Source organism: Bos mutus, chromosome 19 (genome assembly GCF_027580195.1).
Source record: "Bos mutus isolate GX-2022 chromosome 19, NWIPB_WYAK_1.1, whole genome shotgun sequence".
In the NCBI taxonomy this organism is placed as follows: Eukaryota; Metazoa; Chordata; class Mammalia; order Artiodactyla; family Bovidae; genus Bos; species Bos mutus.
This window is the reverse complement of record NC_091635.1, coordinates 23,316,859-23,334,338: the sequence shown is the minus strand read 5'-3', so window position 1 is coordinate 23,334,338 and position 17,480 is coordinate 23,316,859. Positions and strand designations below refer to the sequence as shown.

General features: G+C 55.6%; 1 protein-coding gene across 1 annotated transcript; it reads left to right on the top strand.

Moving 5' to 3' along the window:
• The first annotated feature begins 404 nt into the window (after positions 1 to 404).
• PDK2 (pyruvate dehydrogenase kinase 2) lies at positions 405 to 17,263 on the top strand. The gene is made up of 11 exons (XM_005890329.2): positions 405 to 651; positions 2,481 to 2,622; positions 9,951 to 10,022; positions 10,344 to 10,528; positions 11,007 to 11,096; positions 11,299 to 11,376; positions 14,299 to 14,375; positions 14,467 to 14,565; positions 14,736 to 14,843; positions 15,515 to 15,628; positions 16,181 to 17,263. Exons 1-11 carry the CDS (start codon positions 534 to 536, stop codon positions 16,319 to 16,321), a joined length of 1,224 nt encoding a protein of 407 aa, XP_005890391.2. The 5' UTR covers positions 405 to 533; the 3' UTR covers positions 16,322 to 17,263.
• The last annotated feature ends 217 nt before the right edge of the window (positions 17,264 to 17,480 follow it).

Here is a 17,480-nt window from a genome sequence, read left to right as displayed (position 1 = left end):
GACGCCCTGAGGGAGAGCAGGTGGGTGGAAATCAGGACAGGTGAATCGGGCCCTTGTAGGCGGAAGAGCACGCATTGAAAGCTACCGGACAATCTCCCGGCGGGCAAGTGAAGGAGATTCGGGGAGGGAACGGGGAAACGGAGTGTAAGAGGAAAGGGAATCACGGGCCTTTCGGGAGGGAGAGGTTAATCCGGGCTAGGCCGGGAGGAGGAACGCGCGTAGTGACGCCGGAGGCGGGCTCTCAGCGCTGCCTCCTGAAAACAGCAGGCCGCCCGGGGCAAACACTGGGTTAAGGGGGCGGGCCCAGGGGGGTAGCCACGTGCCGGGCCGAGAGGCTATTGGCTCTCCTGGAGTTGTTTGTGAGACGCCATTAGTGACGTCGGGGCGCCGCAACAAGCCAATTGGCCGGGTCTCGGGGGTCGAGGTGGGGAGGAGGCGGCCGCCGCGGCACCGGGCCGGACTGGGCTGAGCAGAGCGCCAGCGCTGCCCGCGCAGGGTCCAGAACCCGAGCCCTAGAAGTGGTCGCCATCGCCATGCGCTGGGTCCGCGCGCTGCTGAAGAATGCGTCCCTGGCAGGGGCACCCAAATACATCGAGCACTTCAGCAAGTTCTCCCCATCCCCGCTGTCCATGAAGCAGTTTCTGGACTTCGGTACGAGTGAGCGGGAGGCGGCTGGCACCGGGGGTCTGCGAGGGGCGGGAGTGGGGGTGAAGGAGTCGTGGTCACGAAGGGTTAACTCGGAGGCTAAGGGAGGCCGAGTGACAGGGAAGGTTTTCTTGCAGGAGTCCAGACAGGAAAGAGTTAACGGGGAGGTAGGGGCCGCTTGGGCTTGAAAGGGTTAAGGGCACCCCGGCTGAAGAGACTGGGCTGTTAGGGGGACGTGGGGGCACTGAGAAGGAGGGGGTCCACGGTGTCTTACTGGGTTTTGTGAGAAGTCTTGGAGAGGAAGGGGCAGTGAGTCAGTGCCATTGGAGCAGGAGGGTGTATCCAGGCACTGAAGGGTTACTGGGGATTGTCCTGGCGACTCTAAGAGTAAAGGTCAGAGAGGAAATGGGGGGTGTTATGGGAGTGACTAGGGGGCATTGAGAGGTGCAGCCATCGGGAAGGAGACCTGCCCTGGGGGTCTGTTAGCAGGAGGGATTCTTTCAAATGAGTCAACAGGAGAGAGGCCCTGACTGGTACATCTCCCCCCACTGAAAGAGCTGGCCCCCAGCTGTCCTGGAGGACAAGGACACTTGAAGATCAAATCTCCTGTGGCCTTGCCGTCTGTCCCCAGCTGGGTAGGGGTCCAGGACACCATGAAATGGAGTCAGACAGGTTGTACCCATCCTTGGCTGCCCCTGGGTTCCTGGGCCAGGGTCTCCTACCACCAGTGATCTGGGAGGGGCAAGGCTGTGCCAACACGGTGACTGAAACAGGCGTTGTCTGGACAGTGTCTATTCACACAGAACTTCTGTGGTGCCGGCTAGGGATTAGAAGGGGTTGCCCAGGTCTCTCAAGAGTTGAGGAGACAGTGCCTGGCTCAGGTTACAGCTGTGTCACTGATGGGAGGAGGTGGGGAGGTGGCAGCCAGGACACAGGGCATCTGTTGCCAATACTTGTTCACCTGCTTCCCTCCATATTTGAGCTCCTGCCATGTAGGAAAGCTTCCTGAGCCCACTCCCAGCCTCCAGCAGTTGTCTAGTCCAGACTGGACCCCAGTTAACAGAACTATCACAGCAGGGAGGGACTCACAGTCAAGTGGTCCACTTGGAGTTCAGTGGGTAACACAGGTCTTCAGAGGGATAGTGACATGCCCTGGGTGACAGAGTTAAAAGCAGAACCTGGACTTAGAACCCAGGTCTCCTGACTCTAGGCCATGACCTCATTCGGTCCTCTACCTGCTCTTCATCTTCAAGCCAGACCAAGAATCTAAGTATTTGGGCCCTAGTTCCCCGACCCTGTCTACCTCTCAGGTGAGTGGGCATTAATGTAGGGGCAAGTCTACTGTGGACATAAAGACCACCTGGGCCAAGATGATGCCGGGACCCTATGGCTGCTGTGGTCTGGGCATAGCTTCCCTCAGCCAGGGGAGCTCATCTCAAGGTAGGATGGGTTTCCCAGCCTCCTCTGCCCACCTAGATCAAGCCCCGCAAAGTGAGTGTCTACTAGGAGGGAAGGAAAGAGAAGAAGTGAGATAACTTGGGCTGAGGCAGCACCCAGTGGGCCCAGGGTGGCCCTGTCCCCTGTGGTTGAAGGCAAGCAGGGTTCAGCTGGAGGTGGGAAAAGGCCACAACCTCCCTAAGGGTTAGGCTGAGTGGTGTGGTGGTCACTGCATGGGTCAGGAGGGGCCCCTTGTCCTGTGCCTCCTTGTCGTCTTGTCTCTTCTGAACCTTCAGGTAATGAAGTATTTAGTGACCTGACCCCCTTCCCCACCACTAAGAGGTCTTCTGGCTCCAGTGCTTTGTAACTCTTAGGCTCACCTTTCCCTCTGCCACCAGGGTCCAGCAATGCCTGTGAGAAAACCTCGTTCACTTTCCTCAGGCAGGAGCTGCCTGTGCGCCTGGCCAACATCATGAAGGAGATCAACCTGCTTCCTGACCGGGTGCTGAGCACACCCTCGGTGCAGCTGGTACAGAGCTGGTGAGACCCTTGGCTAGATCCCCATGCCCCCCACTCCACTGTCAGATGTCCGATGCTCCCAGCAGCCTTGCAGGGGGTGGGGAAAGAGGAGAGGCACAGGGACTTTGAGAGGTAGGGGAGTTCTCACAGTCAAGTGGGAATCCTAGGTCATAGCAGGGACTCAGATCAAGCTTCCAGCCTCCATGTCTCTGAGACAGCACTATACCCACCACTCTCCATTCTCTGGAAAAGGAAATCATCATTTTCACACCAAAACCCAAATCAGGCTCATGTCAACATTTGCCACCAGCCCTGACCCTGAAAATCTAGCACCTATTAGATAAAACATCTAGCTGGGGCAACTTTGTGGGAAACAGGAAGAAGTGAATCTTCAAATTGTATAATCCAAACAAATCAGCCTGTTTTGGATGTTGGAAAACACTGAGATAGACACAAGGATGGCACAGTACCAACCCCAAAGAGCTTTAGATGGGCAAAGAGCAAAAGTTTATTGCACAGAGCAGCAATAGCAGAGAGAAATTCTCAGTAAAGTTTACTCAAAAACTTTGTCCAGAGATAAGTATTAAAAACTGAATGACATTAACCAAAGGCCAATCACATGAAGGATAAACAAAAATGTGCTTTGTAACTGGGTGTGTGAGTAGCTAATCGTGGTTAATCTTCAGTGGCATGTGTGCAGAAATCTCTTGCCTGTTATTCTGGCTGTGGCAGGTCTGGTACTACTGTGGTTTCCTTTTCGATTCGGGGCATCCACACCCACTTGGAGCTGAGTGCTGCGTTAGGTTAGGGAAACAGCAGCCGAAGCTGCTCCTCAGGAGCCCATGATCTCATGGGGAGAATAAAAGGGGCAACCTGAAGAGGTCCATAATGGCAGGAGCAGTAAGCTACTGAAGAGTTTGTTTTCTTTAAATTCAAAGCAAAATAAGATTATTTTAAAATAACATTGGTTTCTTTCCCTCACTGAAGAAGTATGATATGCCCACTTTGACATTTGGAGAACACAGAAAAGTAGATAAAAGAAAATGTCAACCACTTCCCTCCACCCTCTAACCAAACATTCAGGTTTTGTAAGTGCGCTTTGTTGATGCCCTTCCAGCTTTTTTCTGTGCGTGAATGTGCTACAAATGACTTATTCTAACTAAATGAGGATAAAGTAAGGAAAGACCAGGCACACGGTCTGTGCACAGTGAATTTCAGTTGAATCAGAACATTGTGGAGAAGATGAAATGGAGGCAGAGAGGGGGTGACGTGTCACTGGGCCTTATAGGTTGCCTAAGTGAACTTTGACCTAGAAAGAAGGGTAGCACATTCAGACCAAAGGAACTGCTTGTGCAAAGGTGTGGAGGCAGGAGACAGCCCGGCTAGGGCATCCAAGCACTCACTTTATGGACAGGGCACTGTTAGCGCAGGTGATGAAGGTGGGTGGTGGGGACAGAGGGCAGAGCCTGATTTTTATGTGGCACAATGAGGTCACCCCTCACTGGGGCCTATCCCTTAGAGGTCCAGGACCTCTGAGCCAACCGGCATTTCCTGCCATGAGGCAGCGTGGAAGGCATGGGGAGGAGACAGAAGGTGCCATCTGTTCTCTCCAGCCCTCCTCCGGCTCTGTCCAGCTGAGTGACCTGGCTGCCTTTCCAGCTGGTCCTTAACTCCAGGGCAGGGTTCCTCGGGCCCGTCCTTGGACACTTGTTTCCTTGAAGAGTCAGGGGACGTGGGGGGGGAGGGCAGGGAGGTGCTGATGGCCCGTGATGCCCCCAAGGCCCATAGAGCCCCTTCTTTTTTAAAAACTATTCATTTATTATGTGCTGTGTTGCGTCTGAGCTGTGGCACGTGGGATCTTCCCTGTGTCATGGGGGATCTTTCATTACGGCACATGGATTCTCTACTTGCGGTGCAAGGGCTCAGTGGTTATAGCACACAGGCTGAGTTGCTCTGTGGCATGTGGGATCTTAGTTCCCTGACCAGGGATCGATCCCATGTCCTTTGCATTGCAAGGCAGATTCTTAACCACTGGCGCATCAGGGAAGTCCCGGAGTCCCTTCTTGAAAATCAGTTACACACGTCGGGGCTTGGCCTGACTTAGTTCTTCTCTCAAAGCTGGGAAGTAATGACCAGCAGGAGAGAGTGAAGTGAGACAAGAGGGAATGCTTCCCAGTGGATGATTCATTTAGAGGAGAGCAGGCCAAGGTATTGCTAGAGTGTGCTGACGCACTGAAGAGACAGCCTGCTGAGACTGTTTGCAGAGAGTGAGCATCAACCGCAGCAAGAGAGATTGTGGTCTGAGGGAAGGAAGGACTTCCTGAAACAGACCTCCCTCTCCATAGGAACCCCCTTGCCAGCTTGGATGATGGAAGTGGTGGGGGTAGGCAGTTTCACGAGAGGAAGGGGACAACCTACCAGAGAGCATGCCAAGAGGGCTACTGGCCTCAGAGACTGATGAGTGAGCAGTAAAACTTTTCCTTTGGAAATGGACAAGACCTGCGCACGTGCTATCGGTAACAGTGGTGGCAATATTTAACATGTGGCAACAGCTAATGGAGTTTCTACTCAGCTGGGGAGAGGTTCTAGGCAGGAATCACTGTGGGCAAGTGGGGAATTCCTATTTCTAAACGAACCTGATGGATTATTTCAACTGGACTCACTTGGGGTCATGGGATCCTGTTTTGGAGGTGACTGGAAGGTAAAGGAAAGCCCTGGGTATAGCACCGGCATGCCTGACTTTGAGGCTTGGCTTTTTGTGCTTGACTTTTGTGCCAGACTTAACGTTTGGCCAACCACATGGCCCCTCTGAGTCTCGGCTTCCTCATCTGTAAAATGGGTGAGATGCCACTGCTGTATGTGGAAGTACACGGAACTCTACACACGAGTGATGTCTGTGATCTTCCGGCAGCAACACCTTCTGGCCAAAGAGAATGTGTTGTGGCAGAGGTTCTCTTAAGAGTGTAGTCATGGCATGGTGGCAGACGACAGTGACAGAGGCAGACACACCGGAAGGCCTGCTGGCGATCAGGAGCTGCTCTGAGCCTGTCCTTACTCACTGACCCTTCACAACAACCTTGCGAAGTAGGCCTTTTTATCACCCCTGTTTTGTAGATGAAGAAACTGAAGTTCAGAGAGATTAAGAAACTAGTCTGAGCTCATCAGGTAGTAAGTGGTAGAGCCGGGATTACAACCCAGGCTGTGTGATCTGGAGGCTGTGCTCACAAAGGAAAGGGAGAGAGCCGTGTTCTGGAGGAGTCAGAGATTTCTAAGCAAAGCAGGTCAGTGGAAAAGTAGATTTTCTTTACAGAGATTGTTTGATGGCTAGTGTTGCGGGGGTCCAGAGGGGTAACCTTGACATCTCGCTGGGGAGAGTGACAGGCTGACAAAGGGCACGGAGTTGGGGATGTATCTGGAAAATGGAGGGTTGAGTGAGAGTTGCAGAGTAGAATCAAATGACAGTGAGTCACTCCTGTGACCAGTAGTGCCTTTGCAGGGGTGTAGTATGGGAAGGGGGTAAGAGTGGGTGCCTCGGCACCTTCTCATGAACCTCCCTTGCCTCAGCAAGGTATGTGGACACCAGACCCAGTAATCTTTGCCCTTGAAAAGAATCACCACCTCACTGGTTCCGGGCACCCAGGGCCTGCTCTGTGCCAGGCCCAGGGCTGTAGCCAAAACCTGCCATTGAATCCCTCAGCCATCACTTACGTATTCAGAGTGGAGGCCGGCCACCAGCATCGCCTCCTCTAATCTGTTCTGCTCCTGCGAGGCCCACTTCACACAGTGGGACTGGGAGCAGTGCCATCAGCAATGGGACCCGGGTCGGCCTGGCTCAGGGCCGCACCCAGCGCCCCTCCGCAGGCAGCTTCCAGACACCAACACGCCTCCACCTCTCCCCTCCTCACAGGGCCTTTGTCTTGTTCACACCCTGGTCCCCAGCGGCTGTGGACACGAGTGTGCACACACACCCACAGGCGCCCAGATTCACACCGGCTCCCCACTCCTCTGCCCACACAAGCCTGCGCGTGCCTCCTCCCCCTCTGCCAGATGCTCATTCCGACACCCCTAGCCCAGGCTCATCCACACACACTCACACAGGCACACACATGCGCCCTCCTCCCACCAAATCCCACCCCTCCCCCCTGCCAAATCCAGGGTTCTGGATTGGCTGGAAAGCCCCAGAAGGCAGGGTCTGGGGCCTCCACGTGACTTGGTAGAGGGGAGGTGGGGACACTCCAGCTGTCACCCAGGAAGTCCTGGGCAGCCTTGGTTACTGCTGAGGTCGACAGGCCAGGCCTTCCTGGAGCTTCACCTTGGCCCCACTGCCTGTTCTGCCAGGCCCAGGGCAGGTGACAGCTCTGTCGTTGCATCACTGCTCCAGACTAAGCCCAGCTCTTTCTCTGACCGGCCAGGGTGGGCAGCCCTGGAGCCAGCATCACTCCCTCCCCAGCATCTTTCCCTTTTCAGGACCACGGGTGAGGTCTGGCCTGCCAGACTCTTGAGGGGTTTCAGGCCCAGTCACGGTTCCCCTGGTAGAATTCTCATCATCCATCCTTCCTGGAGTACACCCAGGACCACTCCCCTGCTGGAATGTCCCCCAGAGGAAGGCGGGCAGAGATTCTAATCCCTGCTTCACAGTCCAGGAGACTGAGGCCTGAATGAGGCTGCAGCTCTCCCCAGAGCCCTGCCAGCTGGCGCTCCCACTGCCAGTCCATCCTGGTGTCCTTTATTTTACTTCAAGCTACCCTCCTTGGTGGTTCATTAGGCAGCCACGGTGGGTGGGGCTACCAGCGAGAGCGCTCATCCTGTCACCAACCCCCAATCCTGGCCTAGCTGGTCAGAGCCCCGTAGTTCCAACCTCCTCCCTCTCTATTTGCCCCGGGCCTTGGGAAGGGGTTCCTGGGCACCTATCCCCCCAACTGGTCTCCTGTCTCTCCTGTCTCTGTCTGTTCCCACCATTGCATACTTGCAGATCCTCCTCTCAAATCCCCTCTCCCTCTAAGAGTCACATGAGCATGAAGCTTTCTTTTGGGCATGGGATCCAGGGATCTGGAGTAACACAGGCCTGTGAGAGAGCATTCCAGCTCTGCATGTTGACTTGCTTATCTGTAAAACGGGTCCAGCAGTAGCATACACACCACAGAGTCATTGTGGAGGTTAAACTAAGGGAGCACAGAGCAGAGCCTAGCACAGGGCCAGCACCGTAGATACTGGCCGCCCTCACCGTGGACATCAGCAGCATCACTGTTAGGACCAATATAGACTGTGAGCACTTGGCCATGTGGTGTAGACTGGCATCAGACAGACCTGGGTTTGAATCCCAGTGTGAATGCTTACTGTGTGACCTCAAACATATTATCTGCCCTCTCTGAGCTGATTTCCTTATCTGCAAAAGGGGGAAATAGCACACGCTCAGAGATGAAAGCCCCTGCATAGACTCTGAACACTGCTACTGCTGCTGCTAAGTCACTTCAGTGGTGTCCGACTGTGTGACCCCATAGACGGCAGCCCACCAGGCTCCCCCGTCCCTGGGATTCTCCAGGCAAGAACACTGGAGTGGGTTGCTGTTTGCTTCTCCAATTCATGAAAGTGAAAAGTGAAAGTGAAGTCACTCAGTCGTGTCTGACTCTTAGCGACCCCATGGACTGCAGCCTACCAGGCTCCTCCGTCCATGGGATTTTCCAGACAAGAGTACTGGAGTGGGGTGCCATTGCCTTCTCCGGACTCTGAGCATAGGTGAGCACTAATGGTCACTGGGTAAGCATCGGCTATTGTTATTCTCCAGGAATTCTGAGGTGAGGCCGTAGGGGGCTGCTCTGACTGTCTGCTGGGGCGCTGAGGATGGTGAGGGGGTTCCAGGGAGAGCTGATCACCTCTGCTCTCTGGGCTCCCCTACCAGTGACTCTGCCACCTCCTGCCAGGTGCTGTGCTGGGCCCTGTGTGGGGAAGGCGGGCAGCAGCAGCAGGGCTGGGAAAGCCCCATCTGTTCTCCGCGGCTGTCCGGAGCGTGACAGATTCAAACATGGTATGATTCAGAGCCTGTGCCCAGGGTAACCAGGAGGAGTGTGTCACGTGCCACCCAGGGACTAAGAGGGCTCACTCAGCTGTTGACAGTGTCTGAGCCACTGTACATAACAAGAGCAAGCATTTAAAGTGCTCAGTATTTGCTAGGCACTGTGTTAATTACCACATTTCATTCTCAGCACAAAGCAGTGATAGCAGTAGGTACAATACCCTCCCTTTCTCTGATAAGGAAACTCAGGCCCAGAGAGGTTCCATGACTTCCCAGAGCCACACAGCTCAAAGTGGAAAAGCCCAGCGTGGGACTTGCAGGGCCAGCTTCAAAGCTAGCTCTTTCACTGTCTTCTCTGCTGGGTTAAGCAAGAGAGGGGAGACTGGCAGTAGGTGAAGGGAGCAGGGCACTCCAGGCAGAGAGAACCACGGACCGAGGGGCTGAGCCTCTTTGAGCAGCCAACACTGTATAGTGGCAGAAGCGCCGGAGGCCTGTCTTCACCGCCCAGCTGCGGAACTGCCTCAGGCCTCAGTTGCGGAGACTGTGAAACGGGGCTCATTCCTGCTGTTCTTACTGTTAAGGTCAAAGCCCTGCGTACAGGGGACTTTGGACTGTGGTGGGAGCTCTTCAAGAGGGACTGTTAGGCCCCCAGGGCCCTCCCTGGTCAGACTCTCAGTGGCCCCTCCTTCCTGCCCCTGAAGTGTTTCTGCCAGAGACAGGCTCAGCTCTCCGCCTTCCCCAGGAGAGTGAACTGCTGTAGGCTGAGGTGTCGGTAGGAAAGCAGTGTCTCCCCGCCTCCCAGTGGGGACGGGGCGGGGGTGGGGGGACAGTGGCTCCAGTTTGGCAGCGTCTAGGCATCTGGGCCCCTTTAGGCTCTCCGTGGGCTCCAGCCCCACCCCGTGTCAGAGCTGGGCATGCCCAGTCCCCACCAACTCCCCCTCACCTCGTTTTTCCCACCCACCATTTAAAATCTAGTTCCCTAGGAATTGGGAATAGGATGACAGCTCCTGGTGTCCAGAGTCGGCGTGTGAGGATGTCTCCTTGAACCCCTGCTCTGTGAGAGCGCTGGGCTGGCCCGTGGGATACAGCAGCGACCCTGCAGGCAGACACCATGACGGCTGGGGAGGCTGAGTGCCTTGCTGTCACTGCTGGTCTTGGGCAAGGCCCCCTCCCCAGTCTGGGCCTCAGTCTTCTCACCAGGAGCCCTGTGGGTGGGGTAGCCACCAAGCCCCTTTGAAGACTGCTATTCTAGGACAGCAAAGCAAAGGCCCTCTGAGAACCAACAAATGGGGGCCTGGCCCTGAGCTAAGGTGGTGCCCCCTCCCCTCCTGTACAGGTATGTCCAGAGTCTCCTGGACATCATGGAGTTCCTGGACAAGGACCCTGAGGACCATCAGACCCTGAGCCAGTGAGTGAGGCCCTGGCTAGGGGCGGGAGGGCAGGTGTGACCCACAGCCCCAGGGACAGAAATGCCCGTAGGATGACGGAAATGTCCCTGTCCTTGGGGATATCCAGGGTGAGTAGGGAGACAGCCCTCAATCCTTGTGTGTCTGGTGGGGGGAGCCCAGGACCCACCCTGTGGAGCTCCCAGGCTGTCAGGCAGGCAGTGGGACGGCCTTCTGGAGGAGTGGGCTGGGAAGAGTTGAGTGGGTGAAGGCACTGTGGAGAGAAGGGCAGAGCCGGGACAGGCTGAGGGTGTCCTAGAGCCAACATCTCCCCCTGCTCGCAGGTTCACTGACGCCCTGGTCACCATCCGGAACCGCCACAATGACGTGGTGCCCACAATGGCTCAGGGCGTGCTGGAGTACAAGGACACCTATGGCGATGACCCCGTCTCCAACCAGAACATCCAGTACTTCCTGGACCGCTTCTACCTCAGCCGCATCTCCATCCGCATGCTCATCAACCAGCACAGTGAGCGGGCGCAGGGCCATTCACTGTTCAGAGGTTTACAGAAAGCAGAACTCTGTGGAATACCACTCTTTCTGTGGTATTCATAACAATCTCATTACACTAGGAAACAGGTGGTTTTCTAGAGTTTCTTATTCTAGGAGAATTAACTATGAGTGCTGCAAAATCATAGCCAATCATTAAATACACAAGATGGTAAAAATTATTTTAATGTATAGCAAAAGAGAAGAATTAAATATAACGTAGAATGTGTGGGAACGAGACTTCTGAGAAGAAGAATGTTTCAGGCCTGCAAAGGTCCAAACTGGCCTGATTCGAGGTTATAGGGTCTGGTCAGAGGAGAGAGGGTAGGAGGGTGGGAAGGGGGTGTTAGAGTCAGAAGTGTTAGAAATAGAGGTGGGGTCCTGGAGAGCCAGGGGAAGAGGGAGGGAGCGCTGAGGCACATGGCCTCGCCAACTGTACCCACCGTTTCTGCCTGTAGCCCTGCTCTTTGATGGCAGAACTAACCCTGCCCACCCCAAACACATCGGCAGCATCGACCCCAACTGCAATGTCTCTGAGGTGGTGAAGGGTGAGTCGTCCTCACTGTGCCTGGCGCACAGAGGAGCCCCAGTGAACCCCCAAGTTTACCTGGCCAGAGGGTGACCCATTCCCCAGTGGGTGGGGGCCACATCCCCATGGGTTTAATGTTGGTGGCACCCACTGTTGATACCAAGAGAATTGCCTGCTGTGGGGAGGCCACCCCATTCTCTGATGACCTCTGCTTCTCTCAGATGCCTACGACATGGCCAAGCTCCTGTGTGACAAGTATTACATGGCCTCTCCTGACCTGGAGATCCAGGAGATCAACGGTGAGCGAATGAGGCTGTGTGTGTCTAAGGGCTGGGGACATGGGAGAGGGAAGTGATGTAGGAGTCAGGAAACGAGGGAGAAGCAGAGCTATTATATTATTATTATTATTAATTTATCTAGTAAATATTTATTAAGCAGTAAACACAACAGGCTAGGTCCCTGTTCCCATGGAGTCACATTCTTGGTGTTGGGGAAGTTGGGGAACGGGGCCTTTAGCCAGTGAGTACATAATAAACAAGCTAATTTCAGCATGATATGTGACAGAAAGGAAACAAAATGAGATATCCTGACAGGCATGGGTAGGAGCAGCGTATTATGGGATGTCAGTTTGGCTGTCCTCCCGGATCCAAAAATGCTTAATTTGAGAGGTTTTCTCTCACTAGCCCCTGGGATAGAATGGCCAAAGCCGGCTATACCCCCTCACGTCCCAGTTGCAGCCTGGCGAAGTTTTGGGAAAGAGGATGTGGAAGGCAGAGCCTGGGAGTTGATCACACCACTTCCCTGAGTCTCCCAGCTGCAGAGGAGGCTGAGAATTTAGTCTCTAGCTGGGCAGTTCGGAGAAGGCAATGGCACCCCACTCCAGTACTCTTGCATAGAAAATCCCATGGACGGAGGAGCCTGGTGGGCTGCAGTCCATGGGGTCGCTAGGAGTCGGACACGACTGAGCGACTTCACTTTCACTTTTCACTTTCATGCATTGGAGGAGGAAATGGCAACCCACTCCAGAATTCTTGCCTGGAGAATCCCAGGGACAGGGGAGCCTGGTGGGCTGCCGTCTCTGGGGTCGCACAGAGTTGGACACGACTGAAGCGACTTAGCAGCAGCAGCTGGGCAGTTACATGCTAGTTAAAACTTTGGGGGAGGCAGGCGTCTATTACCAAAAGAAGAAAGGGAATGATGGACACAGAGGATGGCTACAAGGGTCCTACTTTGGATGGAGTAGTTGAGAAACAGAAGGACCAGTGTGGTGGGGTTAGGAGATTGAAGGGGTGAGGGGCGGGAGAGAGAAGCTGGGCACGCAGGGCCCGTGGGCTACAGACGGGAGCTGGGATTTTGAGAAACCACTGGAGGTTTGAGGCACAGTGATGACAGGATCTGAGTAACATTCTAAAGATTAATTTAGAGGTTGGAGGAGGCAGGAGAGGACCCAGGAAGACCAGTTAGGAGGTCACTGCAGGTTTAGGCAAGGGGAGGGGAAGGCAGCAGAGAGGAAAAGAAGGGGGTGAACTGGATAAACACCTTGGAGGTGGAGGGGTGAGGAGGCCCAGAGACCTGGAAGCTACCTCTCCCCTCCCCACCCCCCCCTGCTGCTCAGCCACTCTGGCCTGTGAGCTACCTCTCCCCTCCCCACCTCCCCCTGCTGCTCAGCCACTCTGGCCTGTGAGCTACCTCTCCCCTCCCCACCCCCCTGCTGCTCAGCCACTCTGTCTCCCCTCCCCACCCCCCTGCTGCTCAGCCACTCTGGCCTGTGAGCTGCCTCTCCCCTCCCACCCCCCTGCTGCCCAGCCACCTCTCCCCTCCCCACCCCCCTGCTGCTCAGCCACTCTGTCTCCCCTCCCCCCCCCCCCTGCTGCTCAGCCACTCTGGCCTGTGAGCTGCCTCTCCCCTCCCCACCCCCCTGCTGCTCAGCCACTCTGGCCTGTGAGCTACCTCTCCCCTCCCCACCCCCCCTGCTGCTCAGCCACTCTGGCCTGTGAGCTACCTCCCCCCCTCCCCCCCCTGCTGCTCAGCCACTCTGGGCCTGTGAGCTACCCTCCCCTCCCCACCCCCCCCAGCCACTCTGTCCCCCCCCACCCCCTGCTGCTCAGCCACTCTGGCCTGTGAGCTGCCTCTCCCCTCCCCACCCCCCTGCTGCTCAGCCACTCTGGCCTGTGCGCCAGAAACCTGAGGTGCCCATGCCTCTGTGCCTGCAAGTCGCACTGCCCGTATCCTAGTCTTCCCTTAAGAACTGTTCAAGTCCAGCTCCTCTGCAAAGCCTCCCCAGACCTCCCAGAGAGGAGTTAGGCCCTGCCTGCCCCCAGTGGACCTCTACATTGCGCTGTTTAAATTACTTGGGGGCAGAAACCGAAGGGCAGAGACAGGCCGCTTTACTTCCGGATCCCCAGGGTCAAGCCCAGAGCCTCGCACACAGCTCTGGGTACACCTGATGTGAAAGTGAGGTGTGCGTTTCTCTGTCTAGACATGAATTTCTGAGAGGGTGGGGCTGAATTTTATTCAACTTTTTGTCTCCGCTTGCCTAGCACAGGGCCTCAGATTCCCTCATTCATTGATCTGTTGCACATTTATTTAGTTTCTGCTACATACAGAGCTCTGTGCCAGGCACCAGGAAGATACTCAGTCCCTAAAACCAAGAAACTCTCCAGGTTAGAGTGATTCTTAGGAAGTAGGATGCTGGTGTCAGGATCACCTGGGTAGCCCCTTCCTCTCTCCCCTGGGTGAAAAGCTCTCCAGGGGATTCTGGTATCAAGGTGAATGCTAATAGGCTAGGTATAGCATAGATAGATAGATACTATTTGAGTGGATAAATGATGAACAAATGGATAAACAGTGGATGAATGGAAGGATGGATCTGTACTCTGAATGAATGGATAGATGGAAAAGATAGACGTTTGAACAGATGAATAGACTGGAAGACAATTGGATGGTTGGATGGGTAGATAGAGGAATGAATGGATGTTGAATGGATTGATGAATGGGTGGATACTGGATGGATGGATGGACAGACACTATGATGGATGGATATTACATGGAGAGGTAAATGGATGAATGGACACTGAATGAATGAATAGATGGATGAACGAATGAGCAGACGGATGGACCATGGATGGTGGTTGAGTGCTGGGTGTTAGGTGCTGGTGAATGAATGCTGAATGGTGACCTCTTGACAATCTCCTGATCTTTGGTCTGGACTTCCCTGGCAGCATCCAACTCCAAACAGCCGATTCACATGGTCTATGTCCCCTCCCACCTCTACCACATGCTTTTTGAACTCTTCAAGGTGAGGAACCTGGGGGACGCTCCTTTGGGAGGGTGGGGGGTGGTTCGGTCTAGGCTGCTCTCACTGTATCTTACCACCTTTCCCTCTGCAGAATGCCATGCGGGCGACTGTGGAAAGCCATGAGTCCAGCGTCACTCTTCCGCCTGTCAAGGTCATGGTGGCCTTGGGCGAGGAGGACCTTTCCATCAAAGTATGTGACCCTTGACTTTGAGAGCCCGAGAGCAGTGGTATGGAGACTTCCCTCCTGCCAGGAGATGGGCTTAGGGAAGACGCTGGGGGTGAGGAAGACCTGAGAAGAGCAGGGGTGCGGTGTGGAGAAAACTGAGGTCTAGAGACCCTGACATGTCCTGTCTCCCCTAGATGAGTGACCGAGGTGGGGGTGTTCCCTTGAGGAAGATTGATCGACTCTTCAGTTACATGTACTCCACAGCCCCCACGCCCCAGCCCGGCACAGGGGGAACCCCACTGGTGAGCTGGCTTCACTCCAGTTCCCCCCGACCTCCTGAAGAATGCCTGTCAGTCTTCTGGTCTCTTCTTACCAAACTGTCACACATGCCCGTCACTCGCTTCCCTACCTCCCGTGCTCCCTCATCCTGTGGGCTGTGTGTGACGTCAGTCAGCTCTTCCGGTCTGGGCCTCCTTGTTCCTCCTCCCTCTCCGCAGCCTGCGCCTCCCTACCTACCTGTGGGTGTCTGTCTGTCACCTTGCCTCAGTTCTCCCCGTCCTCTCTCTCTCTCCTCAAGTAACTACCTCTCTCTTGGCATTGTTCATCTCACCAGCACCTCCGTGTCCATTCCCAGTGGAATAGGCGGAGCTAAGTGTGGGAAATAGAGACAAAGAGGTGCCCAGTGACCTGCGCAGACGCCTAACTACCAGGGCCAGCCTCCTCTCCTGCCCTGCTCGCTGCTCCCCACCCCCACCATGCCCTGCAGCCTTCCTCCCCCACTGGACTGATTTCCCCCTCCCTACAGTCCCCATCTTGTCTCCGAGCTGTCCCTCTCTCCTGTCCCCTCCTCACCCTGGTGCTGGGAGCCCCCTGTACGACCTGAGCTTAGCCATCCTCACCCAGCATATAGGTCTCTGCAGCTCCAGGGAGCCCAGGCCGTGTCTCAGCGCGCTCCTTTCCCACCTCCTTGCAGGCTGGCTTCGGGTATGGGCTCCCCATTTCCCGCCTCTATGCCAAGTACTTCCAGGGGGACCTGCAGCTCTTCTCCATGGAGGGCTTTGGGACCGACGCTGTCATCTATCTCAAGGTGAGGGCCCCTGCCTGCAAAGCCCGCCCAAGGGGCGGGGGTGGGTTGCTGACAGGTCGGGCCTGTTCTTAGGTTTCTTTTCCATCCCTCCAATCTTTTCCTGATTTCAGACTGAGAATCAGAGCAGAGCTATAGTTCCCCAGCCACCAGGCACTCCTAAGTTGGCAGGCAGGTTTAGGGAGTCTGTGGTACATGAATGAGACCCTGTTCTGGGAACCCTTGACTTGTGAGGAAGCATGGAGAACTCATTCAGCTCAGGGGGCAACATAGGCCCAGAGCTGGTGACCTTCTTCAAGGTCACACAGCCTGCCTCCTCCCTCTCCCACCCTGACCTTTAAGTGAACAGCCTTTTTAAACAGAGCAAGCCACAGAAGGGACAGACGCTTTTATGGGTCTTTCTGGTTTAGTCATCTCAGCCAGGGTGGCACCTGGCTGGACTGACATGTGGGCCATAGTCAGTGGCCGCTGGAGCCCACCGCTGGGCAAGGGTGGTCCGCCAGGGAGTGGGCAAGGTGCAGGAAAGCAAGAGAGGCTGACCTTGATGCCCCTCAGGCCCTGTCCACGGACTCAGTGGAGCGTCTGCCTGTCTACAACAAGTCAGCCTGGCGCCACTACCAGACCATCCAGGAGGCCGGCGATTGGTGTGTGCCCAGCACGGAGCCCAAGAACACGTCCACGTACCGTGTCAGCTAGGAGCTACCGCACTCACCTACACCCAGGAGAATGGACTGCTGTCGCTGGGTCCGGCCACCGTGGTGACCCTCCCCATTCCCCGCCCCCCCCAGGTGCAGGAGGCTCTCCCTATTGACCAGCTTCTGTCTTCAGAAATCACTGCAGTGACCAGTCTGTGGTGGCCCCTAAGTGCCAATCTCTGTCTCCATGGAGACCCCTTGGTGGTCTCCCTGGGTCCAGTCTCTGTGGGCAACACCTGAGGATTGAAGGATGTCTCCATCCTGATGGGGTGTTCCAGAGATAGGTTTCCATGGCAGTCTTTCTTTCTGAGCCCAGAACTGCCACTTCTCTGCCAGGGGCCCTAGGTCCCCCTCGCTGCCCACCACAGCCCTGGCCTTCCAAGTGGACGCCCCTGCTTGCCTTACTGTCCTGGCCCATGCCGGTACCCTGGCGCTGGTCTGGTGTCAGTGTTGGGAAGGGGCCAGGTGCCTGCCACATCTGGGGTAGTGGGAGGGAACCCCTGATTGGGAATCTGGTCCTATAGTCTCTCCCTCCTCTCTAAGGTCAAAGGTAGGAGGGAGGGGTTTCTCACCTGGGGCTCACCCCTAAAGCCGAATTATCTGGGAGGACACAGAGGTCAGCCACCCAACCTCTCCTCCCTGTAGGTAACCCCAGCAATGTTTCTGCCACCTCCCGAGCCCTTCCCCTGCATGTCCTCATGTGCATACACCTACCCACCGCCCACGGTCCCTCGTGAGCTCCAGACCCCAACTCCCACTGTGCCTGGACATGCGTGTGCTTGGGGTGGCTTTCTCCCTAGGATGTTGTGTGTATATAGCTAGTTTTATAGCCCCAAAAGCCTCTACCCTTCCCCTTAGCACACAGGGGGTTAAAGTTGTGTGCTCCTCCCAGTGGCTATGATGGTGACAGTGACATCTACAGTAAAGAGGAGATGGAATGAGACTGTGGCCCATCTGCTTTCCTGGGGGAGGGAGATCCTCTTGTACAAATGTATGCAGACTGCAGTCCCTGTGATCAACACGCGACATGCTGAGGACAAGACCCGGTGCATGCCAAGTACAACAGTGGCCAGAGCCGTCCGTTCGGAATACTTGACAGGGCGGCACCCAGTGACAGACCTGTGGCCCTGCCACACTCAGAGCCCAGCCCAACCCCCAGC

What these genes read in the sequence shown, in the direction of transcription:
- PDK2 (XM_005890329.2), top strand. Translation starts at nt 534, where the DNA reads ATGCGCTGGGTCCGCGCGCTGCTGAAGAATGCGTCCCTGGCAGGGGCA. An exon ending in GTGCAGCTGGTACAGAGCTG is followed by an intron (nt 2,623 to 9,950) that starts GTGAGACCCTTG and finishes CCTCCTGTACAG; the next exon opens with GTATGTCCAGAGTCTCCTGG. An exon ending in TGCTTTTTGAACTCTTCAAG is followed by an intron (nt 14,376 to 14,466) that starts GTGAGGAACCTG and finishes TTCCCTCTGCAG; the next exon opens with AATGCCATGCGGGCGACTGT.